We start from the raw sequence: 27,079 nt of genomic DNA, 5'->3' as shown, positions 1-27,079 counted from the left end.
CATCCTCTTCTAGCAGTCCGCTCATCTGAGACCTACAACACAAACACTGTACATTGAGGATATTTATAACAAGTTTCAAATATAGATGTATTGAATTAAAAAAAGACTTAATGTCAAATACTCCACAATAATTTTAGACTTCCTCATCTGATGTGGAGAGACCAGCTTGTCTGAGCGTAGCCTTTAGGAGGCGGATCTCAAGTCTGGCCTTGGTTTGCTGCAGTTTGGTCAGAGTCAGTTGTTCCTCTGCCAGATGAAGCTGTGCTTCTGCCCTATTAGTCTCTTTTTGCAGAAGTGACTTGTAATCATCATCTTTGTTTGATGAAGGGCGCTTCAAGCCTTTGCTCTGAAATCCCGTGGCAACTACCACTGGTTCAACCAATGAGGATCCAGCTTCTTCCTCAGGAACATAGCTAAGATTTAATATAAATATGCTCTCTGGATCAGCCTCAGGAGCAACTGGCAGATTCTCCTCCTCCTCCTCCTCAATCCAAGGCTCGCCATTCCCTACAACACCTTGAATACCATGGAGAGCTTGCGACTTCTCACCTCCAATGATGTTAAGGACCACATCTGTGTAATCTCCCCTCTTAAATGGCTTGTTGCCTGTTTGTGGGTTTTTGGCTTCAGCATGGTCCTTTGTTGCCCTGGCCTTAAGATTCTTCCACCGCAATTTGATTTGTTCTGTGGTCCTCCTCTGGCCAGACCCTATGGCATTCACATTTTCTGTGATTATAATCCAAACATCATTTTTCTTTTTGTTGGTATCCTTAGCAGAATTAAAACTTCCCACTATTGTTCCATAATGCCACCGAACACCCTCTAGTAGAGCATTGGTTTCAGCAGCAGTGAAGTTACAGCTTCTTGAGTCCATGGTTCCATTGCTTTACTATAGTGAACATTGTTCATCAATTATAGGCTTTGGGTCCAATTGCCTCAATTGAACACAAGTCAAAACTAATCAGTTGTAATAGGTGTGTCTGAAAAGTCCAACTACACAGCCATATAAATCAGCCTTTCTCAGAGGATTTACAGAGAGACAGTGAAATGGCAAGTGTTGTCCACCGCCACCACCACTTTGCCAGGAGAGGATACCATCAAAGGGTGTATGTTGAACGTACCAAGCCACTGGAGCAATACACCACTGAGGAGCTGTATGTCCGGTTTCGCTTTGGGAAGGCTGATATAGAGTACCTTGTGAACCTTCTCAGGCCAAAACTTCAACACAGAACCCATAGAAGTCACGGTCTGTCTGTGGAAGACCAGATCCTCATGTGGGACTTTCTATCAGGTTGTTGGTGACTATATGGGAGTGGTGAAATCAGCTGTGTGTGATGTGGTGAGAGATGTGTCAATCGCACTGGCCAGCCTGGTCAATGAATTTGTTTCTTTTCCAAAGGACAACCAGATTGCCCAGGCCAAGCGCAGCTTTTTTCTTTTGGGGAATATGCCCAATACTATTGGAGCGATCGACTGCACACATGTGCATATACAAGCACCTCGTGAGAATGAATGGGAGTTTATAAACAGAAAGGGGAGGCACAGCATCAATGTCCAATTTGTGTGTGATGCTGACCTCATCATCACCAACTGCGTTGTCAAGTGGCCTGGGTCTGTCCATGATGCACGCATCCTGAGGGAGAGCACTCTATATAGAGACCTCCAAACCAACCGACCGGATGGCATAATATTAGGAGACAGTGCCTACCCACTCCTACCATGGCTGATGACTCCTTTTCTAACAGCAAATACACCGGCGCAGGCACGCTTTAACACTGCTCATTGCAGAGCAAGATGTGCAATTGAGCGTTTAAATGGAGTTCTTAAGAGGTGCTTTGCATACCTTAACTACCTGAGAGCGGAACCACAGAAAGCATGTATTGTCCTGCACAACATCGCTACTAAGCGCAATGTCCCTCTCTGTGCTGACAATGATGCACCTGAGACCCTAACCAACCTCCTGCATTCTGCCAGAACGAGCAAACAGGACGTGCAACAAGGGACGCAATAGTTAGACACTATTTCTGATTTGGAATTGTTTTGGATTTCAAAAATCAGTGATTGCCATTCTTTGCATTTTTGGGGTTATTCTGTAATCATTGCATGCATCACTAATAAATATTCTAAAAACAAAAATATTTTCGATTGTGATGAATATATATATATATATATATATATATATATATATATATATATATATATATATATATATATATATATAAATTAGTGACAGAATTAAATTTATTGTTTTTTGTCAATTTTGACAGCTGTTTGGGGGATTATTGTATGAGGCCAAACTCTTTCTACTTTGCTGTAGGCCTATACTGAAAGGCTGAATACGTTAAAGCCTGCCTAATCACTGTAGCCTGACGGATGAACAAATAAAATTAAAACCTTATGAATAAATAGAATATCTTGTAAGATACTGCATGATCCAAATATAGTATTATTTGATACATTTTTAAAGTTTTCATTACATTTTGGGCATGGAATCCACGCTGAATCCACCCTTCTGATGGGATCAGTTTAATCCAGATTTTTTGGATCAAAGTGATCCAAATCCTACAAAAAAGTTCTGAAAAACCCAAACTAAAGGTTTGATCCGGATCAGAACCAAGATTGGATTACATGATCTAATCCGATTATGTAATCCGTTTTTTCTTTTGAAAAACCTATTTTCAAGATTTGATCCAATCCGTTATCCAAAATCCTAGTGGATTACTTTTGAAAAACCAGGCCCTGGACATGGGTCAGTCATACCCTCCACAAACCTTCTCACAGTATCACACATGTGCAATGAACACATAAGGTTATATAGGTAGGAGAATGCTGAGGATAAAGCCACCAGGAAGGCCAAGGAGTAGGTTTTTGGATGTGGTGAGGGAAGACATGCAGGTAGTTGGTTTGAAAGAGGCAGAAGTAGAGGAAAGGGGAGTATGGATACGTATTATCCGCTGTGGCGACCCCTAATGGTAGAAGCCAAAAGAAGAAGAAGAAGAAGAAGAGGAAGAAGAAAAAGGTAAACCACATACTGCATCTATTACAACAGCATGGCTTTGTTGTAAAAGAGTCAGGGTGCTAAACTGCTCCGGCTGCAGTCCAGACCAGCACCATTTGTAAACATTTGTCACATTGTGAAATGAAAAATATTAAAAAGAAGACCCAGGACTGTTCAGCAGGTGGAATCCTGTATCAGACACAATTGGGACAACATTCCTCTGACAAATGTTGAGTACCTGGTCTCCTCATTTCCCAGGTGTATATGGCTTGTTATTGAAAAAATCGGGATGCTACACAGTGATAATCATGGCCCTGTCCCACCTTTTTTCTAGCGTTGCCATCCCCAAAATGTTTTATTAATTTATTTTATAATTACTATACTATACATTCCATTACTTTAAACATTTTATATATTTGTATTCTCTATTGTGAATAAAATACAATTTTATGTCTCGACAATTTTGGAATTGAGGTTGTGAGAGCCATTAGAATACGGGTAAACTGTGGCCATAAACAGATGCACATATTAAGCAACTTTTAATGATGATCGATTGGTATTAACAGGTTTAAAGTGTGCCAAGAATATCTTTCACCATTACACCACATATCCACCAGCCTAGACTTTCCACACAGACCAGGCTGGGCCTATAGATTCATGTTGTTTTGGCCCAATTCTGACAATCTGTGTGCCATATTAATAATTGAAATTCTTCAGGCCAGGCTATATTAATTTGTTTGTCAGTTGTCAGCTCAAACCCATCTGGCCATTCTCTCTGTTGACTTCTATAATCAACAAGCCATTTATTTACACAGAACTGATGTTTACTTGATGTTTTTTTATTTATTTATTGCAAAATTTGGTGTAAACTCTAGAGATGTTGTGTGAGAATCACAGGAAATAATGATGTTTTAACAAGCTAAACTGGCACCAACAATCATGGCATGGTCAACATCGCTGACATCAAATGATTTTTCCACCTTTTAGATAGTTACTTGAAAATGTTGGCTTGTACCTGCTTGATTTCTTTGCTTTGCTGTCACAAGATTGGCTAATTACATAATTGCATGAATGCATAGGTGTACAGCTGTTCCTAATAGTGCTCATTGAGTGTACATGTATAGAAAAAATGATTTAAAATTCATTAAACATTATGGATAGAGCTTTTCATGTACTGTATATATATATATATATATATATATATATATATATATATATATATATATATATATTTATCATGTTTCATTTATTGCTATATAATTCTTAATGAGAAAATATTGCAACTTACGGGTTGAGCTATTAATTTTTGTTTTGTGAATATTAAATAGCAAACCTTTAATTTCATAATAATATATTTAAAGGTAGATGAGTATATAATACACTAGAAATAATATATGACAGGCTAAATGATTAGAAATGGCTCAAAAACTTTGCATTAAAAATCTTAGCAATATTTAATTACTTACTAATAAGTTTGCACTATACATGAACATGCTGCTTTATATTCATGTCCACTAAACCAAATGCTAACGTTTATCGTGCACTAAGCCTTTATATTTCTTATATTTCATATTTTTATGTCTATTATGCTAACTATGTGTATTGTTTTCTCTACTGTCTAGTTTGCTGTCTATTTGTTACCAGTTCTGCTTTGCACCTTGTTGCCTGTTTGCACATTGACTTTGACATACTAGAAGATTAATTAATGCATTGATTTGGCCTAGTAATAATCAATTTCAGTAACAGGATGTGAGTGGTAAAATGTGAGTGGTTAATCTGTGCATTCCAAAAAGTATTTCCTCCTGAGCGTGATAACGTCTTCTTTGCACAACTATTATCTAAGGTTTCGCGTTTCTGCGCGCACAACGTGAGTCGATGTACTTTGAGTGACAACGCTTTAATCCAATCACAGAGCAGGAACCAAGCTCGGCACTTCCGTCCGCGGCCTGTATGTCCTGTCATCCCGCGCTACGCACTTCCTCACGCGTGGGTAACTGTTTGCCCTTTCCAGCCTAGCCCGGCCATGGACGTGTCCGGAGTGTAAACATCTGGACAGTCTTGAATAAAGACACCGGATGTTTTTCGGATAATTACAGCAAACACGTTGGTAACCAGAGGACTGTGTGTCTGGTTGAAAATGGAAGCGGAAGGTTTGGTTCGCAGGAGGCGGATGAGCACGGAGCCGCCGGGGGGAGAAGGCGCGGTGGCAGGAGCTTCCGCCGGCACTGAAGTTCGCTGGCTCGGGGGCAGGATGTGGGCTCTGTCCGAGGGCATAATGGGAACTCTGGCACCGCGAATAGGAGGTGAATCGGAACTTAGCACGATGCAGCTTCATGGGTCCCAGGAAGTGTCCGAGATTTTGGAACCGGACTACGAAGGGCTGCCTCAAGGAGCTTCTACCAGCACTTACATGTTGGCCGGGGCTGTAGCGGGGATCATGGAGCACTGCCTCATGTTTCCTATCGACTGTGTGAAGGTTAGTTAGCTGTTAGCTTCGATCAAGTACGATCAGCTAGGGTCAGATAGTTAGTTACCATGCCATATCTAACTAGATGGATCAGAGTTACACTCAAATAATGGACTACACGCGAGATTTACTAGTTAGTCCTTGATTTGCAACAGTTCTTTTTGGTCACTCTTGTTTTATCTTATTGGTCGGCACACGATGTTATAAAGTTTAGCTTGACCTGGCATAAGAAATGTTTAACTTCTAAGCCGAATTGCCTGTGTATTTGCTTGATGTTGCAATTCTTACACAAACTAACCTTTAACACCGAGAGCTGAATGAGCTAACTTGCTCTCTAACTTTTGCTAAAGGCCACGCCTCCTTCCATCTGCTCTGCTAGCTAGCTAATCACTTCGACGGTATATATTTATAGTTAATAATAATTATAGATAAAGTGCATTTATTGATTTATTGCCAATAAAGCAGTTCTTTCGTAGTTGTAGGTTAATGTGCAGATGTGATTGCTGTAAAATCATGCTTCAGTTTGCTATGGCAGCTCCACAGAGCTCGCGCTCACACACACAAGGTCACACGAGCTTGAGCGCAGGTAGGTCACAGCATGCACGATACCATATGTCCTATGGTAGGTATTATGCGATATAAGAGCTGCGGATAGAAGCAAAAACGATATTAAATCCGATATTAAGTGCTGTGCTACATTGTAAACGTTTTCTGCCCCTTATTTGAAACGTGAGTTAGGGAGTACATGTGCAAGATCAGGGTCAAATCGGTCCACACCACAGACAGTCACAGCACAACATAAAGTACTTTTACATAGTTTTATTATGTTAGAGTTGGGTAATCTAAAGAAAATCTTCATTTTGACACATCTGATGTCTCTTTTATTAGCTGTATACATCCGAATATCTGAATATGTAAGTGCTGTGGACAGATTCAGTGCTACTAAGGTGTGTTTGTGAGAATTTACAGACTGCCTTAAAGCAGATTTCACCCCAAGCTTCTATCAAAATGAGCTCATCTGCAAAATTATACAAAAGTTATGAATCAGAATTTCAGTTGAGTCGATCTCTAACCAAAAGGTGTCTTGATCATGATTATCATTTAAATAATGCCCATAAAACAATACTCGTTAGTAGTATCACTCAGCCATGTGTTCCTTTACTCATTTCCTACACTTAATTTACATTTAAAGGCTAAATCCTATTTACACTTCATAGAGAAGAACAGTATAAAATGTCTGGGCAGAGTTTGTTCTGCGTTCTTTTTGACTCCGACGTACTCGAAGTACTTAATTTATTTCGTAACTGCTACGCTGTTATAAACTACTACTTCATTATGATCATCGTTGTCCTCATCATTTTTTATTACAGTGTATTTTACAGGAAAAAGAGATTCTCATATCTGATTTGTGAAAGGTTTTTTTTTATTTATTTTTTGGCAGACACAGGGTTGTTAGTGCATTTCTTATGCCTTTTTACTTGACCTTTGTGAAGCCTTTTGTCCAGAGACATTTATTTAACATTAATAAAAGAAGTGTGATTTAACTGTCCTCCAAGTTTTCCACCAACGGAAAGTTTTCAGGATGAGGGGTTTTGTCCTTCTTTTTTCTGTGATCTGACAATCTGCTATCTCAGTCTCTTTCCTGTAAAAAGGAAATAATTATTCAACTGTATATAGATGTTAATGTTATCATTAGCAGGAATTCGCTTGTTTCACCAACATTTCACAACATTTAAATGTAACTATAAATGAATAAATAAAGGCTGAGGTACACACATTACTAGACTAGGTGTCCTGGACAGGTAACGTTTACCACCAGAAAAAAAGACAATTGTATGTTGTAGTTACGTGTAAATTCGGTGCACTTCACAAGAATGTATCTCACATTGATGCTGTAACTAGCAAATGCTACTTGTTCTGCAGAAGAGGATTTTGATCATATCATGTAGTCTGTACACCACTTTAAGTAACTAATTAGCTCCACATTCATTATTACATTGTGATGGCTTGCACCTCTAAACCTAGTCTACATGTTGGGCATCATGTTTTTACTACTTCTAAACATTTGATTCAAAAAACAGCTAATTACCAGTGCTTACTGGTTATGTTCAAGCAGGTAAAAGATGGTAAATACCATATATAGCTGATGCATTACACAGTGAAATGAAACAACGTTCTTCATGAACCCTGGTGCTACGTACAACAACAATCACAGAAAACAGAAAACACAGAGCTTAGGACTAGTGAGTGTCCTCGCCACATACAGTGCATCGTGTGCAAGCTGGTGCAAACGTTGCAAAGACAACCGAAGACAGTGTAAAACAAATACACAAAATGCAAAATAGCGCTGCCAGTAAACCTGTTGTATATTGCACACTGTGGTGTGTAAGAGACATAAAGTAAACAGTAACAAAAAATGTAAACAAAATGTTGTGCAAAAGAGCAATAGCAGCAATCCAGAAAAGATGTGCAAAAGCGGCATGTAAACAGTTTATGGTAATGAAGTGATGTAATGCGAGTGGTACTGAAGACATGGATGTGTGAAGTGAATACGAGCGTGTGTTGAGTCTGGGTTGTTCAGATCATGTTTGGTCTGTACTGTGATTATGGAATGCCCACTAAGAGTGTAGTATAAATTCTAAGAGTTTGTAAATTGTTTTTGTATGAGAGGAATAAAATACTTGAGTATGTACTGTTAGTAGAAATCATAATTCAGTATGCCGCCTGCGCTCAGCTTTGTGACGACGCCATGTTACACATCCTCCTGTCTTTCCTTATACTTATGTCCAGTGAATTAAATGTATGTCTCCAGTCATTTGAAACAAAGTATTCCTTTGCAGATAAAAATGTTTCTATTCGTAGTAGTTTTTAATCTATAACAAATTTATAATCCTTATGTCTGAGGGCCATTTAAATAAATAAATAATGTGTGTAGGGAGCAGTGCATCTGGACATGGCAGAATGACTTAAAGAGGACTGATAAAACAAGGCATGTTTTCATTTCATGACATTATCAGATGTGGATCTCCTCTTTAGTAAAATTGCAGGTTTGGAGAAGTTGCTGTTTGTGAACAGAGTGAAAACTCGTTTTGTTGTTTTGCTTTTTTTTTTTTTTTTTTTTTGTTGTTAAAAAAAGCTCACTATTTTATAGGGTTTATTTTTAAGACCAAGTTTATCTTTTTCTAAGCTATTAAACAATATAATTTAAGTTGTATGTTAATTTTCTGTTGCACTATATTATTTGTTTGGTTGTGAGAACAGTCGTTATTGGAATGAAACCTGCCACCTGATGCAGGACTATCATTTACTACAAGTCTATGATCATGTGTTCACTTGCAGCTTCGCTCCACTGCACGCTATTCATTTCAGCAGATCTTCTGCATATACCCACAACATGATGGTTTTAATGTGTCGAAATATGCCTTCCGTTATTTTTAGCCAATTCAGCATAAAAAAAAGAAAGAGAGAGCGAGAGAGAAAGAGGAAGTCAACGTTTGATTTATTATTTGTATTGAAAATCATCCATTGATTCCAAATATCTTAATAAAAGTTAAGTACACTGATCAGGCATAACTTTGACATCATAACATTATGACTGGTGAGTGATAAACACTGATTATCTCTTCATCATGGTACCTGTTAGTGAGTGGAATATATTAGGCAGCAAGTGAACATTTTGCCCTTAAAGTTGATGTGTTAGGAACAGGATAAATGGGCAAGCGTGAGGATTTGTGCGAGTTTAAGAAGGACCAAATTGTGTCAAAGCATTTTCGAAACTGCAGCTCTTGTGTGGTGTTCCTGGTCTGCAGTGGTCAGTATCTAGGATCATTGGCTGCCAAGGATCATTGCACGTAGGGGAGTGAAGGCTGGCCTGTGGGAGAGTGAAGACTGGCCTGTGTGGTCTGAAGGGTCAAGGCTGTTTTGGCAGCAAAAGGGGGACCAACACAATATTAGGCAGGTGGTCATGTTATGCCTGATCAGTGGCCATAAAGTTATGCTTGGTTGATGTATATAAGTTCTGCTGTGATGTGCATATGAGACACGTTACATGTCTGATTACACCCCTCTATTTTTCACGTACTTAGCCAGAGGTGATTTGATGCAAATTATTGAGCAAGATAGGAAGATGGACAAGCCTAGCTCAGATTCCTGAGTGTAAACAGATTTCATGCCCAGATATTAAAATCTTCTGCCTGGCAGACAAGTAGATTTCGTAACAAAGAATAAAACATTTTGGATTGTGTAAGCATCTTAAACTTAATTGACTTCATTTAAGAATTCCAGATCCCACCACCAGCTGCTCAACACACATCTGGCTGATCCATGTTTTTACAAATATAGTTCTCCCACAGAATTTCAGAAATATTTTAAATCTACATACAAAACTTAAGATTGCTTCAGAATTAGAGATAGTGACCGATAGTGGATTTTAGTTTTATATAGTATTGAAAAGTTTTTTAAACGTATACTGGATTAAAAAAAAAAAAAAAAACTTTATTACAAAATAAAAATAAAAACCAGTACTGAATCATAAATGTGCTAATTGAAACACCTTTGAAATAACAATGGTATCAAAAAGTTTTGAGACTAGCTCTGTTTACAAGAAAGTACTTTATTTACTTACATTTACACGCCATCCCCCTCGAAATTGCCCCCTCGCACAGCAATACAGTGCTCCCAGAGTTTCTGCCACATCTGTAATATGTCTTGGAAGCCTTTTTTTTCTCAAGCAAATGCAATTCACCTTGAATCTGCAGCAAATGGTGCTAAAACAGCGACCTTTAAATTGTATCTTCACCTTCAGTCGGTGCTCCTTGTGAGTGCATGCATCCCCACATATAATAAACTAAATATAAATAATAAATATAATATAGCACTCAGTCTCGCATGTAAAAATTAACAGTACGTAACATCAGTTATTTGACGCTAGAGGCCAATCTTGTAATGACGGTGGACCGAAAGGCAGAAACACTTTTTTTTTTCTTATATCTGATAGTTCCAGCAATCAACTATCAGTGTTGATCAATCAGCCCACCTCAATTCAGAGTTATTGAATCCAAAGAGCTTTAGTGAGGTCAGGCACTGATCTTTGGCAAGGAGGACAGGGGTGCAGTTGGTGTACCAGCTCTGTGCAGGCTACTCAATTTCTTCAACACCGACATTGGCAAACCATGTCTTCATGGAGCTCACTTTCTGCACAGGGCATTTTTGTGCTTTTTTTATTAGCAAATTGTAATGCTGCGGCATACAAAGACAATCTTATTTTATAACTTCAATTGTGTGCTACCAACTTTGTGGCTACAACCTGCGGAAGACCTATGTAAAAGTCTGATGGTCAGGTGTCCACAAACCTGTCTGTCTGTCTCACCTCCCTTTTTTCCAACATAACATCTCTGTCTAGTAAAGAACAGACCAGTCCTCTATGCAAAATCGCTCCAAATTCAGGTGTGAATTGTCTTTTTCAGTTTCTCACAGGGTTTAAGCTTGATTTAGTACAGAATATTTAGATGGTCGTATCAGTAGCTATTTTTGTGGTCATTGAACCATTCCCCGTTTAGTACTTTTTTGTAGAGGCAGCCAGATTTTCCTTTAACATCACCTTGACCCTATGAGCTTTTGTATGGAACAGCCACATCATCACAGATTCTCCAATTCTTGTTAGTGGGAATTAGATTCTTCTCTGTAACCTGCTTTTGTTTTTTTTTTGTTTTTTTTTTACATTTTATTACAATGTTCAGTAAAAACTTCTTCATCTTGATATCTCATATTTTTGAAATATCTTAAAAGTATTTAAGGTTTATTTAGGATAAATCAAATTATAGTTTATAACTCTCCCATAATTTTGTGAAGGGAATTTTTTCATATTTATCTGTAGTGGCAGACTGTTTTCACAAAACTGATTCAAATGAATATAATGCATTTTTATGAGAGGACATTTATTTCAGCATTACCTCTGTAGACTTGGGCACAGCATGAAAGTATCACATACACATGCTGAAGATTGAACCTGAAATGGGAATCATTCAATGTAGTATTGTTCTTGCAAATAGCTCTAACTATATTAGTGTTTCTTGTTTTTTCATGTCCACTGTAAATAATATGTCCTTTGTTGGAATAGATTTGTCCTTTCCTTTTTTTTTTATATATATATATATATATTTATGGTTATTTACAATGTTCTATTTCTCTCTTGACACTTTGGACCATTGGCAAGATATTTTTGCTATTTTAAAATTGGGATGAGTGCCACATGTGCATATCTGTCAGCATTGGAGCCATGGCAGACATTGCTGAGGACATTTAGGAAGCTTTACTCAGGACACCACAGTCTCAGAGAGTCGATTACACAAACACAGGGAACCGGTTGTGCTTGCAATCCAATCTGAGGTTATCATTCAGGTTCAGGGTTTTCCAGGCACCGTCATTCTGACTTCTGTGCCTATGCTCTTAGTAATGACTTGTTATAAGAGCAAAAGCCAGTGGACTTCTCAGAAAGCAGGGAGGGCTTTTTTTGTTTGGCTCAGTGTGTTCTGTAGTTACTCCTAGTGCAGATAATATACTAATTGCAGGTATGTAGGTAATTCCCAGATCTCAAAGAAATCTTACCAAACGAACCTCTTCTCGTTTCACCGCTGACTTCCTCATTCGTAGCTCATTTTTGCAGACAGAATACAATGCATTCTGTTAGATCATGCTAGACCTTAGGCCATTTAGGAAGAGGTTATGTTCTTGCAGGTTCTGCATTCCACAGCAAAACCATTGCACGACACCTAGGCTGACACAAGATCTTGCACTCTACAGGCCAAAGTTTTGCGACAAGACTGCTATATGCAACATGATCCGATTTGATTGTGTGTGGCATAATGTAATATCACAACATAACATAAAAAAGCTTTGAGCACTATACTTTACCTCGTGCCTGCCATACGTGTACATGTACATTTGCCCATATACTGATACAAATCTGTGTCTTGGATGCGTTCTTCAAATCTTGAAGGTTCTGTGGGCCTCTTCGATGAACTCTGGTCTTAAGTTCTTTTCATAGATTTTTAATTGAATTCAAGTCAGGTGATTCAAATCTAGCAGCTTTATTTTCTTTCTCTGATACCAATTGAGAGTTTTTTTTTTTTGAGAGTTTGGCTGTGTGTTTGGGATCATTGTCTTGAAATGTTCACCCTCCTTTTATCATCCTGGTAGATGGCAGATTTTTTTATTTTTATCAAAAATGTCTCGGTACATTTTTCCATTCATCCTTCCTTAAATTATATAAAGTTTGCCAGTATTGTTTGCTAAAAAACAACAATCTTGTGAGGACCTGGTCATGGCCTGTTTATGGTAAAATTATGTTCTTTCCACTTCCGGATTTTGGCTTCAACAGTGCTCACTGGAACATTCGGAAGTTTTGAAATCCTTCTGTAACCAATGCCTTCAGTATGTTTTGCAACAATAAGGTTGCGAAGGTCTTGAGAGTGCTTTTTGCTTTTCCCCCATTATGATGTTTCTTGTGTGACACCTTGGTAATGGGACACATTTATACAGGCCAGTTGGCACTGAACCAGCTGATATTAATTTGCACTGACAAGGGGCAGGATTGCTTTCTAATTACTGATTGATTTCAGCTGGTGGTTTTGGCTTTTCATGCCTTTTTCACCTCCCTTTTTTTCCATGTGTTCAATACTTTTTCCCCCGTGTTATTTAACATTATTACACATAATTTATGTCCATATATGGTTTTATAATGTCAATTGTCACCTTAAGAAATATATTCCCTGAGAAAAATGATGTGTTCAATACTTATTTTACCCACTGTTTATTGTTTAATAACTTAAACATATGTCTGTAAATCTTGTTCTGTAAAACGAACAATTTTACGTGTATACACAGAATGTATTTAATGCCTTTCCTTTAATTCTCACAACCGGCTTGTGTATTTTTAAACAGTTATTATTATACTGTGTTATTATTAACTCTATCATCAAACCATAAAATTTCAGCGTGTTATTAACATTTAGATAAAATAAAAAAATAGCCCTTAAAGTATTCTAAATGGATAATACCCCCCCCTAACTCAGCTTTTTTTCCCCCTCAGTGATTGTTGTTGCAGGTGTTGCTTTCTGAAGCATGTTATGTTGTTGTATGTACATGACAGCAAATGCTCAAAGGACGAGATGCTAAGGAAGCTGTTAGATAATTCCTCTGAGCGCCCAGCTGCAGCCTGCCTTTAATGGGATGAAGCTATACAATGCAAGGCCGTGCTTCACTCTTGCCTCCATGTGTATGACCTTAATGTGTTTATAAAAAGCTTAGTGGAGTGAGGGGTGCGCCAGACATGTACAAACTTTTGGATAATGCTATAATGGAACATTGTGTCTCGACTGAAACGCTTTGTTTGATTTGTTTCATGTATGTTTGCTTATATTTGTTTCTCTCCATGACTGATGTGAGAGCAAAAGGTCAAGAATAGTAGTTCTAGAGGAATGGCTGTGTGCTCAGTGGCCATTTTTAACACCCCAGGTATATATATATCAATAAATAATAAAAAAAAAAAAACGATAGACTGTGTGACATGTCTTGAACGCGTTTATAATTGCTAAAATGTTAAAAATGACAAATTTGTGGCTTTTGGTGTAAATCATACAATCTAATAACTTATTACTAATTGAAACTGAAGAAGTTTTATTTTGTCACAAATTATATTTACCACATCAGCTGGCTGATCCTATATTGTTTTCTGTTTGGGGTACAAACATAATGGTGTCTGTGTAAATTTACTATGTGGACGGTAGAAAGCTGTATTTTGTATTTGACCCACTTCTTGATTTATCAGCTGTATGTAGTAAATTATATGCTGTGCAGTATGTGCACTCTAAAATTCTTCCAGTTTATCTGCTGTCCGGTACATAAACATGCACCAAGAGTCCCTAAGTGTAGCCTGCTTTATTTGGCAGGCAGAGAATGAAAGGCTGTACAAATCTGGTAAACTTGGCTTTTTTTGTTTGCGACTTTTATCAGCAAGGCAGTTGTGTCTTTTCATTGAGAAGTTGGACTTCTCTTTATTCCCTTAATGTCTTTAGGTCCTTATGGTTTGTTGTTTACACTTACTAAATATATTTATTTTAAGCCTGCAAATTAAATCTAATTTCTTTAAATGATATTCTTTTCCTTTGTTCTGTACGTCTTTCATTAAACTAGTCATGCTAATGATGTGTTAGGATTAAGCTGATTTCAAAAGCATTGCTATTATGTGCTCAGTCTCTGGTGCGAATGCCCTTCTTGTTTTCATCTAACTGAATTGTCCTAATTTGCAACACTACTGTTTACTCTGTTTCCGTGCAGACCCGCATGCAGAGCTTGCAACCCGATCCAGCCGCCCGCTACCGTAATGTAATGGATGCGTTATGGCGCATCATGAGGACTGAGGGTATCTGGCGACCTATCAGAGGCCTGAATGTGACAGCAGTGGGGGCAGGGCCCGCCCATGCACTCTACTTTGCCTGCTACGAGAAGCTAAAAAAGACTCTTGGAGATGTCATCTACCCAGGAGCTAACAGTCATTTGGCGAACGGTACACCTCACCTGCCACACCACAGACCACATAAACAAACACAGAAATCAGAAATAATAGATATTTTGTTGTCTCATGTTAAGAAAAGTTATATCACCTGCACAAATCTGAAAGTTAAAACTCTGAAATCTGGAGTCAGAATTAAGGAGCTGGATTGAGTGGAAATTGACCGATACTTGGCACAGCTGTTTTGTCTTGTGATTTAGAAGTGTTCATATTAAATGATGGGATCAAAGCTTTGTTTTGTTTTTTTAAAAATAATTTTTCCTAAAAAAAAAAAAAAAAATCTAAATAAAATTAAGTCTAATATACCAAATATTACACTTAATAAATGTAGCATGTAAATACATATTTATCTTTATTTATTTATAAACATTTATCTAGACAAAAATTGTAACAGTTGTCTATACAAGTTGGTTTTAAAATAAAATATGGTAATTACTCTTATTATTATTATTATTATTATTATTATTGTTTAAATGAAACTGTCAACAAATCAGTTACCAATACAATTGATCTTGACAGCGCTAAACAAATGCTTTCCTCATAATAACAACATTTTATAGAAGTAATATCCCTCCCTCCTTCCCTCCTTCTTGTTACTGTTTTCTTCTGAATTGCCGGTCATACTTGAAATGAGCTGCATTAATTCTGCATTGTGTAGACCCGCAAGAGCCTCTAAAGCTTTGAGAGTAAAATTGGTTAACATAGCTGAACTGTGTTTGGTGTTGCTTTGGTGTTTGCCGTTTCTCTTTTTCTCTTTCTCTTTATGCCTAGGTGTGGGGCAGAGTGGGTGAGTAGCTTCTGGAATGCTCATCAGATTAAAATGCTCTGCAACATCCAAAGAGAAGACGTTTGGCCGTTTCAAAAGAAGCGACTATGCTTTCTGTGGATAAATCTGTTATTTGCAACCATTTCTTTTATTTATTTGATTTTGTTTATTTAGGTTTCTCTCTTTTTATTTATTTATTTATTTATTTATTTATTTATTTATTTGTATTAAATGAAATTATTGCAGTAGACTTTATTATTATTTACTTCAAAGTGGTTCATGTTTTTGATACAGAAGGTTGTGCATAATATTGCTAAATGAGTTACTAAGTTAAAGTAAGTGTGTTCTTATCAGCTATAAATGGAAATAAACGAGAAGAGAAGGTCTTTTCTCATTTTAATCTCTTCCCAATCTTCGGAGGCTTTTTGTGGCTGAATTTATTAGTGGTTTGCCAGGATCAGATTGCAAAATGTATCCGCAATTCCTCTCCACTCTGTCTCTTACCTGTCTCCTTGATGCTCACTGTTAAGATTTTATTTTGGCAGGAGCTGCAGGATGCGTGGCCACACTGCTTCATGACGCTGCAATGAACCCGGCTGAAGGTACTTATAGTTGATGCAAATTCTCAAACACCCACATTCATGCCTGTTCTGTCTACTACAGGGATCTCTAATCTTATTCACATGGGCCCAGTGTAGATGCAGGGTTTTGCACTAGACACACAGGAGCCACATCTAAATGAACAATTGAACACCAACATAAGGGTGGGTGAAATATTAGAAATATCATATCATGGTTCTTGTAATCATTATTGTAATACAGGATATGCATCATATTATGTTGGTTTGTTCAGGAATTGTCAAAATAAAATATTATGGTGGCACAAGTGTTTTATTTGATGTTTTAACTTCTCCAATGTTTTGTTTGAATTAAAAAAATAGCAGGTCTGCAAGTTATTTGCAGATAAGTTTGGGGACTGATCAAAAGGATTAAAAGAGCAGTTTCTATGCACTTTGCATTTCCAACCAGTAGGTGGCATTAATGAGCTGTGTGATTAACTTGCAACATGTAGACCCATAAAAAACTTGTAAAGGGGGGTCCTATGGGAGAACTTAGCCTTCAATGTAATTAACAGCTGCACTGCACTGGAATGCTCTCATCTGTGGTCTGAAGTTTGCAGCACTGCTGGCATTGCTCCAGCTCAGGCTTACACATCCAGGTGGCAGTACACACCTGCTCTGCTGCCTTGAACCACACGTGCAGCTTGAGCTCTTCCGTTCTGAGTAAACGGCCTCGACTGTGCTGAAAAGACGACTTTATTTGATCCACTCATGTCCGGATGGAATAGCTTACACTGTTTAATGAGTCTACACACTCCTCTTTTGATGGCCTTATTGTATTTCAGTCATGACCTTTTATATTTTGACTGGGTGTTTGTTAGCTGCTTAATGACTCTCTCTCTTTCTCTCTTTTTTTTTTTTTTTTTTTTTTTTTTTTTTCTTTATGCTGGGTCCTGTGGTTCCTTGCAGTGGTGAAGCAAAGGATGCAGATGTTTAACTCGCCCTACCAGAGCGTGCTGGAGTGCATGCGCTATGTTTGGCGACATGAAGGCGCTGGGGCTTTTTACCGCAGCTATACCACACAGCTCACCATGAACGTGCCGTTCCAGGCGCTGCACTTCATCACCTACGAGTACCTCCAGGAGGTGCTCAATCCCCACAGACTGTACAACCCATCATCTCATATGATTTCCGGGGCTCTAGCTGGGGCGGTGGCTGCTGCCGCCACCACACCGTTAGACGTGTGTAAGACTCTGTTAAACACACAGGAGACACTGGCGCTGCACTCAGTGAGCCCTGGCCGAGCACAGATCTCAGGCCTGGCCCATGCCTTCAGGACAGTATACAGGCTGGGTGGCCTGCCTGCCTACTTCAAAGGTGTGCAGGCTCGAGTCATCTACCAAATGCCCTCTACAGCCATCAGCTGGTCTGTTTACGAGTTCTTCAAGTATGTCATCACCAAGCATCAACTTGAGCGGCTGAGAATGCAGAGGGATGGAGAGAAGTAGATGCTTGCACGCTTATTGTCGAACCCTGCCCTTGACCAGCAACTCCCCTGGCCTTGACTTTCTCTCTCTCTTGCTGTCTCTCCTGTTTGCTGCAACGCCGACAAGACATGCATGCTACAGAGAGACAGAGAGAAGTAGCCGCTCACACGCACACTCGTCTTGGCCTGTCCTTGCTCAGAAGATACCCAGGACTCCTTTCCCTTTTTTTTATTTTTTTTATTTCTTTATTTTATTTTATTTTTTTCTCCCTCTCATACAATCTTCACCACTACACCAACAACCAGGGCTCAATACTGCACAGGGATAGACTGGTTGGACATCTGAACAATATTTATACCAACAGTTGCTTTGCACTAGAGTTTCAGAAATCCCAAATGTGATTACCCTTGGTCCCACCAGAGGGCATCAGAAGCCTCTACGAAGTTAAAAGTTGCTAATTATAGGAAGATCTTTGAAATTCAGTGATCTACAATAGAACACTCTGTAATATAGCTTTCTACAAGCAAAGGTAGCGTCATGTATAGGAATTGAGGATGTATAGTAATTGAGGATATATTTTTTAAATTTCAGGACAGATCACAATTGTAACTAATCAAAGCATTTAGACCAAATATAAATTGAAAGGTTAATATTGATCAAAGATAGAAAAATAATAGCACAATGAACTTTTACTAACAATTGGTTTTGCTTATTTATTGTTAAATAACCATTTTAGATTTAAAATCTATCCTGAAAGAGTTTCTGGACCCCTAATTTTACATTATTGGTTTCGAGTTTCCTGAGCATTTGAGAAAGCATTGCTGGGAATAAATGCAGTTAAAAGAAGCTCCATTTCCTTCTGATGTTTATAACATTACTGCATTATCTGTAAACTGCATAGAAAGCAATAACAGTGTTTAGTAATTGGAATATTGTTCTAATTTTACCAACTGTTCTTACTTGCACTGATTAAAATTGAAGGCCATTTAAGAGACGTGATTGTGGTAAATGTAATGTGCATTTACTGTAATGTACCGAGTGTTTGTAGACAGAGGGATATAATGACCTCTGGGAAACATCATAGATGGTTTTTGACTGAAGTCTGTTTTATTGCCCCTGTTGCTTGATTATACCTTAATGTTGATAAGTTATGGAGTCGGTAATTTTGGCATCTGTCTTTGCTCAACCCTGTTCCCAGCTTTCAATAAAGTTGCAGTGCAGTGACTACTGCCTGCTTAAAATAGTGATTTTTTACTTTTCTCTCCAAAACTTTCATTGTGTCTGTAAAAATGCACTCTCTCCGATTCAATTAAATTTGCATGTATTTGGTACATTGATTCATTACATTTTAATGCAACAAACCAGTAGAAGCCTAAGTGTCTGGTGGTATTGTGACAGCTTCCATCTTTTTTGTTCATGGTATGTGCATTTCAGCTGCTCAGTAACACTAAGACATGGAGAGTTGAAAGGGAGCTCTGTTGGTGGTATGGCCAATGTTTGGGTTAAACCACAGGTGCAGACGTGGCCTTTGACCATATGTGTCCTGACTCGAGGCAAGGTTATGTGCCGGTAGAGCTTTTACTTTACCTGCCTCCTCAGGCCTGTTAAGCATTCCCCCCCAGAAATGCTGAAACTTGGAGAGAAATGAGACGAAAGACAAGGAATGGGAAGGAACCCTGAAGCTCAGAACAGCTAAACGTGAACTTGACTGGCAGAATCACAGTCTTTTTCAAACCGAGGTGTTAGTCCTTGTTAAGAAATGTTTTAACAGTGAACAAGAAATTATGCAAACAAATAAGGCGTGCTATCGCAGCATTACAGTGAGCCGGTATGACAGACTGCTGTCTCCTTTTGGGCCGTCAACCGTTTGTCTGGAGATTGTACTTCACCTTTGTACTCGAGGTATGTTTACCCTTCGTCTGAAAAACAAGCCATAACCTGAGTTGGAAAAGAATGAGAAGGTGCTGGTTGTCAGATGCTCATTTCCACTTAGATGATTTGAATACTATTTTAACATGGAAATCAGGACAAGGCTTTACCCTTCAGGTTCCTTAATGCAACATTAAATGCAAGTCTGACCCAAGCTCTGCTGTCTTTTTTTTTTTTTTTTTTTTTGGTCACCCAAGAGTCCTCTAAATGACTCCTGAAGGACATCATCAGCTCAAGAAACTTTGACAAGAGTATAGCCCGCCCACCAAGAAAAGCATTTCCTTGCGTTGGTTTCTTCTCCCTTTCATTTTCTTTTGTTGCAAACGAATACTTTGACACTTGCTTTAGTGCCCTGAGTCATGTCATTATAATGTTTTTGAATGCGGTAGCTCCCGTTTCCCATGTGCAATGCAAACACAGAGCAGACAGTGTGGTCATCCAGGATTAAATGTCTAACAGCTAGTTGCTTTTCAAAACCCATCTCCAGGCACGAGATGATATTTTACCACTCATCCAACACACATGCACACACTCATGTCAGTCAGGCACCTGTTCAAACAGGGAGTGTTAATGAGCAGTCTTTGTGTGTCTGAGTGTGTGACGGTGTGGTTCGCCCCGCCCTGCCTCAGTGTTCGTTTATCTCCATCCTCCCGTCCATGGCGCGGCTGGCCAGCATGAGCTTGTCCACAATGCACACTGATGAGCTTCTTCAGAAGAGTCTACAGAGGATTACATTGAAGTGTTTATAAGTAATTGAGATACAACATGTCTAGATTCTTTATGAGGAAACAGTGAGCGTGTTCTTTTCCAAAGCTTGTGTCTGGTCTGATTGTAATTACCTTATCTGTGAATTTTGAAGTGCCATAAGTGGGAGAAAGTGAGAAAGTGAAAGTGTCCATATAGTTATGTTCATATCTGCATGTTGGTTCAGTCACTGAGCTGCTGACAGACAGCTTATGTTTGTTTTTGCTTTTCACTTTAATAGACCCCTTTATTGCTTAAGAGGATGTGTGTCTCTGTGAGTCTACTCACTGACACTATTACTGTCTTTAAATATGATCATGGATTATTTTTTACTTCAACTACACTTTATTTAAATATTAGACTATTGAAGAGTAAGTAAAGGTGAAAGACTTTATTCACACTAGACAGCCCATTCTGCCAGCCAGACATCCCTGAGGCACTATTCTAGGTCTGTTATACATTCAGAATTGGCAGCTGCTTGTTTTAGTCTTTAGCTTAAGACATAAAAACTTTATGCTAATACATTCTAACCACATTCTGATAACTTGTTGAACTGAATCACCCCAAACCACAGCTTTGACCAAAGTTTGACTCCACTCCTCTGGGTTTAGTGTTTTCAGAGAGGAGTTGTGCTCCTTTAGTCTCCTGCTGTTCATTTAATGCTCGTGTTTGTTCCTTGCGCTGATCTCTGACCCCCTAATGTCCCCGGTTGTGATATGGAGACCACTTGACTATGAACTCTGTACTCTGTACTACGATGACCCATTCAACTTCTCATAGTAAATGCACACAGCCTCTGCTAATCTAAACTATTTAGTCTAGTTCTCTCAGCCATACTGCTGTAGTGAAACACTGACTGGGCATGGTGTACTGGAAGCTTTTAATGCAGTAAAATGCATCATGTTTTCAGGCAAGAGATTTATTTTACACAGGATAACTGTCAGGATTTTCATTATGTTAAAAAGACCGTCCATTTTGGTCATTCTTATGTTTGATATGTTTTAGAGAACACATGATCTCTATCATAGCATGACAGGCAGGCGATTATTAAAAAATGTATTCGATGACCTGACAGCATTTACACAGAGAACCACTTTATCAGATGAGCTTACATCGTATACTTGTCAGAAAGAGCAAGTAGTAGTGAGTGCAATCAACATTTTTATACAGATTTTTTCCCCCACATCCACTTTCACCTCCTGACACCTCTTCTAGTTAATAGGCACAGCATCAGTAGATGTCTCTCTAACACTTGCCTTTTTTTTTGTTTTAAGTACTTGAAGACGCAGTATCGTCTTTGTAATTTAAATGCCAATTTGGCATTTTTAACAGTACAACCAAACCAAACTTTGTTTTAGAAGCTAAACAGATAAAGCCTAAAAACAATGTTGCACTGTCTAATTAATCTAAATTCCTGCTATACTTTTTATGGACAGTTGAGGCTGGTGGAGGTTGTGTTTTAGTGTGTAAAGCATTTCCTTGATACATCTAAATGCCACAATGTATTTGAGTATTGTTGCTGATCATGTGCATCCCTTCATGGCCACAATTTCCCTCATCTTCTCATGGCTTATTCTAGCCAAAAAAGCAAAACACAAATCACACAAGTCTTAAATCCAATAGATGTTATAAATGTATAAAATAAATGTTTGGGATGTGGGGGAACAGAAGAATCCATTTTGTGGAATTTATGTGATGAATAATTTTGGTGGTTTACAGAGGGGGAAAGAGCCCCTACACAGTAATACTATAAAGCTCTTTATAGGCTGCTCCTGGCTAGATTGAAAATACTTCTTGAAAGTTTGTGTGAAGAAATCAATTTGTCAAAGAGCACTCACTAATAACAACTATACTTCAGCGTTTACAAAGTGGAGGTGAAGGAGTGTCTCTATAGATGCTTAAACAATACAAATCAATGTCAGTGAGGCTCTTAACTACAGTAACTGTTAGGAATGCTTAGGGTTTCATGGTGAATATGATGGGTGAGAAAGTGTCTGGGCTTTGACAAGGCATTTGATCAGGTTTTCTTGCCCTCACAGAAAGGCAGTTTAGGGGAGACAGCATGGCGCCCTGTTCCCTGTGTGTACATTAAAAGCAGACACAAAGCTCTCCATGCTGGGAGGAGGTTGAACTGGGAGTTTGGCGGATCAGGGGTGCCCTATGCTCCTCAATGTGGCTTTGACGAATCCCGATGTCTGAGTGGAGAGAAGCTCCCTTGGCTGTCTTGTCTAAATAAGCTATGACTGAGTAAGCTCCCTTACTGCATTAGGCGCCCCGACTCACTTATCTGCTGCAGATTAAGCCTCAACACAAAAACAAGAGCTGAAACATCATCTAATGCCAAAGAGCACAGAAATACCGAGGCTTCCTGTAGAAATCTGCCATCACTTTGCTAAATTGTACGATAATCACAAAATAGATTTGCAGCAAAGGTCCTGTCATCTAACCATACAGCACCAATGGAAATTGTTTCAAGTGTTGAACTGAACTGTCACTTGTCCCATCACACTCTTGCCATCTTTCTTTTTTATAGATAGCTAGTAAAGTACTTTCTGTATGCACTACAATCATCAGTGTTTGACAGACTGTAGTTTATAGAGTGCATTATGTACAGTGTTGTTCAATTTTATCATGCAAGCATACAGTAAAGGGGAAATAAGTATTCCACATAGTTCAATGCATATATTTCGACTTCAAATTTAAATGCAATATCTTTTGACTGTACTTATAAATATGTACATACAAAATGTATTTACAAGCATAAACATAAATGCTGTATGTCTAAAAATAACAAAATTATAAGGAAGAAATTATTATAGATTTTTTAAACATTTGTTTATTGTTACATGAATCGAGTTCTAGATATATTAAAATGCAACAACAGCAACAAGAAAAAATTTTATGCAAGTGGCACCTGGTGTCATTATTAAAGATGTTGCAATTGGTTGGGAAGATTTCATGCAGAATTGTAGCAGCATGTAGCATTGTGGTGAAAGTGAAGGTTTTCCTAAAGTTTTTAGGGTCAATTCCATTCCAACAATGGCCTTAAACATCCCTGTGACAAGTGGTTCAGTAAAATACAGGTGGAAATTTGGAATCATACAATCATTCGCGAACAGCATAGGCGATTATTATTTATCAATATTATTTATAACTTTGGGTAAATTTAAAGTTTAAGAAAACATATGACCAAATATTTCAATAATACAATGCTCTTTTTCTTCATTACATGTGTTTTATATGTGCTTGTTGAACATCCAATTTCAAAGCAGGCTTTCCACTAGATTTTGGAAAATGACTGTGTAAATTTTTGCCCACAGTTGAGCACTAATTAATCCCAGAGCTAGGCCTTTCAACTTATTCCACATCAACTTTGACAAGCAATGACTTCATAAACCTTGCTTTTGTGCACAAGAGCATTGTCATGCATGATTTGGACCACATATTTCCAGTGAGCAGTTGCAGCATACATCAAGAAATCAAGACACTCTAGACAATTGTGTGTTCTCAGCAATTTATGGAACACCCATATGTGTCATAAATCCCTTCAAACCTAAAGGAAATTTGCAAAAAGAAATAGGCTAAAATTAAACCAAATGTTGCTAATTACAGCTAATTCAACAAAAGGAGCTGCTGAGTGAGTGACAGTTTATTGCTGCTATGATGTGAATTAAAATAACGTCTTGAAGATGGTCCATTGTAGTAAATGTAACTTGTAATCAGTTAGAGGTATGCTGGTTTTCATTACAATAAATCTGTAAACCTGTTATAGTTGGCTAATTGTTGAGGAATACAAAGAATAAAACACACACACACACACACACACACACACACACACACACACACACACACACACACACACACACACACACACACACATCTGATGTCTTGCTCTCCCCACCTTATGATATTGAGAGAAATATTGTTAAAAAAGTGCTACCAGATTGTTTCCCAAACCCTTTTCTTCAAGTACGTCCTCTTACTGCTGCTCTTTTAGTATCTGTGCTACTATCTGTGCTACGCCCCATTTCCTTTAGTCAGCAGAATCAGGGTGGTACACAGAGACACGGTAAAAGATGGAAGAATAAGATAGGTGTTGGGGGAAGAAAAAAGAAACAAACTACCAAAAAACTGAAGACCTTTGCAGGTAAATTTAGATTAGTAGATTACTAAACACAAATATCTGAATTTGCACACACATCTGCATTTACTATACATCTTCTGTATGTGTCTACTGTATTATATACCACACCATGTTTACCTCAACCTATATACTTTTTATGTCAATGTATTACAGCAGAACTATATTTATTTAATTGAACCTTTTTTGCAATATTCACTACTGGTTGGATGCATTTAATTATATTTGTAATCCTATGCTGACAATGACATTAAAGTGAAACCTTAACTAGCCTAAACTCAAAGTAGATTAGCTGCACAGTAAAATCGTAATGCCTGGAGGTGAAATGCTTTTTTTCTACAGTGTTGATCTCACGTTTGCTGAGTGGAATGCATGTTGATGAAGGATCTGGGTTTAACCCACCTGCCCAATTGCTTGTCTGGGTAAAACAGGGCCGTCTATCTGTTGCTGGCTGCGCTCCATTGTGCCTGGATTTCTTGGCTCAGAGTCTCTGTTTTACATGACAGAACGCTTTGCCCTTGACTTTGCTATCACCCTCTCACTCTTTGTAAGAGGGCTGGGCAGGGAAAGTATGTGGGAGTGAGAGGTACTGATTCAACTTGATCTATGTTGCATGCATCAGCTTTTCTTTCTCTTTGTCTATCTCTGTCTCGTTCACATTTCCACAGATTTTGAAACAGCGTTTAGCTTTGACAGGTAACTGATTATTCGACTTTAATTGTATACAAAAACAACAATACAAAGAAAACTAGGAACTCTGTTTTAAATATGCACCCGTCTTATTTAAATATGTCCCCTCAGGTGAGCTCATGTTATGCTTAGACAAGACTGGTATCAACTCTTTGGTTAAATGCGCTGTTTCAAGGCAGCACAGGGAGTTAAAATTGTATCTTTTTGCACTTGTTCTGCATAATGACAAAAATAATTGTCTAAACAGTAATATGTCCATTAATCTAATAAATATGGTTTTCCAACTAGTGTTGTTTTGTGGTTTTGTTTTGTTTTAGCCACTGTGTGCATTGTAACTAAGTGCTGAATATACAGGTAACTTCAATTGCATACCTTTGTTACTATGATTATGCAACAAAAGCAAACAGTGTAATTTACAGCAGTATGCATACAGATTGAAGTAAATAAGTATGGTTTTTTATTTTTTATAATTGCAAGATATTCACACTCTCGCTCTCTCTCTCTCTCTCTCTACTCTCTCTCTCTCTCTCTCTCTCTCTCTCTCTCTCTCTCTCTCTCTCTCTCTCTCTCTCTTCTCCCCCTCTCTCTCTCTTTCTCGCTCTGTGTCTATCTCTCTATCTCTCTTTCTATTTCTTAATGTGGATTTACACTTACTCTATCTTTGTAATTAATCTCTCTTGCTCTGTAACTTTGCTTAGCTGTAAATGTTCATTTAAAGTAAATACTTCACCGAGCGTTGAAAGAAACATTGTCATGGTCTGCTGCTATACTCAAAAGATGATGGATCTTTTTTTTCTTCTCAGTTTCACACTGCCTGGTGCTGGGACATAAATGAACCATGAGATAGCTCAGTGTGAGGTACTACATAAAAATATATTTCTGTGTGAGCTTAGTCAGATAAATGTGTATTTTGTGTCTAAAAGCGAACTAGATTGCACTGGGGCGGGTGCGCTTGTCAACACTTGTAAATTGTTTGGGAGGCTTTGGTAAGGTGGGAAAGAGGGCCTACACCATGTGGGCTTGTGGAATTTTCTCCCAGCTGAAGCTAAAGATGATGTTCACATGCAGACTAGTTCCTATGAGGCAGAACTGCAAAAGGATTTGACACAGCTGGTAAATTTTTTTGTGTAGTTGTGGCATTAAACCATGTGTAAGGTTGCTTTTACAATATACTGTAGGATACAAATGATTAAACCAAAATGAACCTCCTTTCATCACCTCATAATTTTGACAGTGTTCTATGCATTTAAACTGCAAAACTGCATTTAAAATTATCAATAACATAGCAGTAATATTTTTCACAATCTTCTTTCCTTTTATTAAATATATTTACATTCACATATACCTTTATGTACCACATTTCAGATTAAAAAATAATGCTGGTTAAAAAATCTGCAATAAAAACTAATCTCCAAGAGAATTGCAAACTTGCCAAAATGCTTGCTGCAATTTATTATATATATATATATATATATATATATATATATATATATATATATATATATATATATATATATATATATATATATATATATATATATATATATATGTGTGATGTTGTATACTGATATATATATATATATATATATATATATATATATATATATATATATATATATATATATATATATATATATATATATATATATATATATATATATATATGCTTTTATAATGTATAAAATTTAATTATTTCTTACTACAGATGTATTTACATGTCTTACAA

At 37.8% G+C, this 27,079-nt stretch overlaps 1 protein-coding gene and 1 pseudogene across 2 annotated transcripts; both read left to right on the top strand.

The window, feature by feature from the left end:
* The first annotated feature begins 795 nt into the window (after positions 1 to 795).
* On the top strand, positions 796 to 2,011 carry LOC310724761 (putative nuclease HARBI1; annotated as a pseudogene). The gene has a single exon. The product of its transcript is annotated as a putative nuclease HARBI1 (transcript).
* Positions 2,012 to 4,907: 2,896 nt separating this feature from the next.
* slc25a28 (solute carrier family 25 member 28) lies at positions 4,908 to 19,076 on the top strand. Its single transcript, XM_083540569.1, has 4 exons — positions 4,908 to 5,474; positions 14,802 to 15,030; positions 16,348 to 16,404; positions 17,332 to 19,076. Exons 1-4 carry the CDS (start codon positions 5,136 to 5,138, stop codon positions 17,868 to 17,870), a joined length of 1,164 nt encoding a protein of 387 aa, XP_083396695.1. The 5' UTR covers positions 4,908 to 5,135; the 3' UTR covers positions 17,871 to 19,076.
* The last annotated feature ends 8,003 nt before the right edge of the window (positions 19,077 to 27,079 follow it).

Source organism: Silurus aristotelis (assembly GCF_946808225.1).
Source record: "Silurus aristotelis genome assembly, chromosome: 4".
NCBI lineage: Eukaryota > Metazoa > Chordata > Actinopteri > Siluriformes > Siluridae > Silurus > Silurus aristotelis.
The sequence above is the reverse complement of the archived record's forward strand: the minus strand, read 5'-3'. Positions and strand labels throughout refer to the sequence as shown.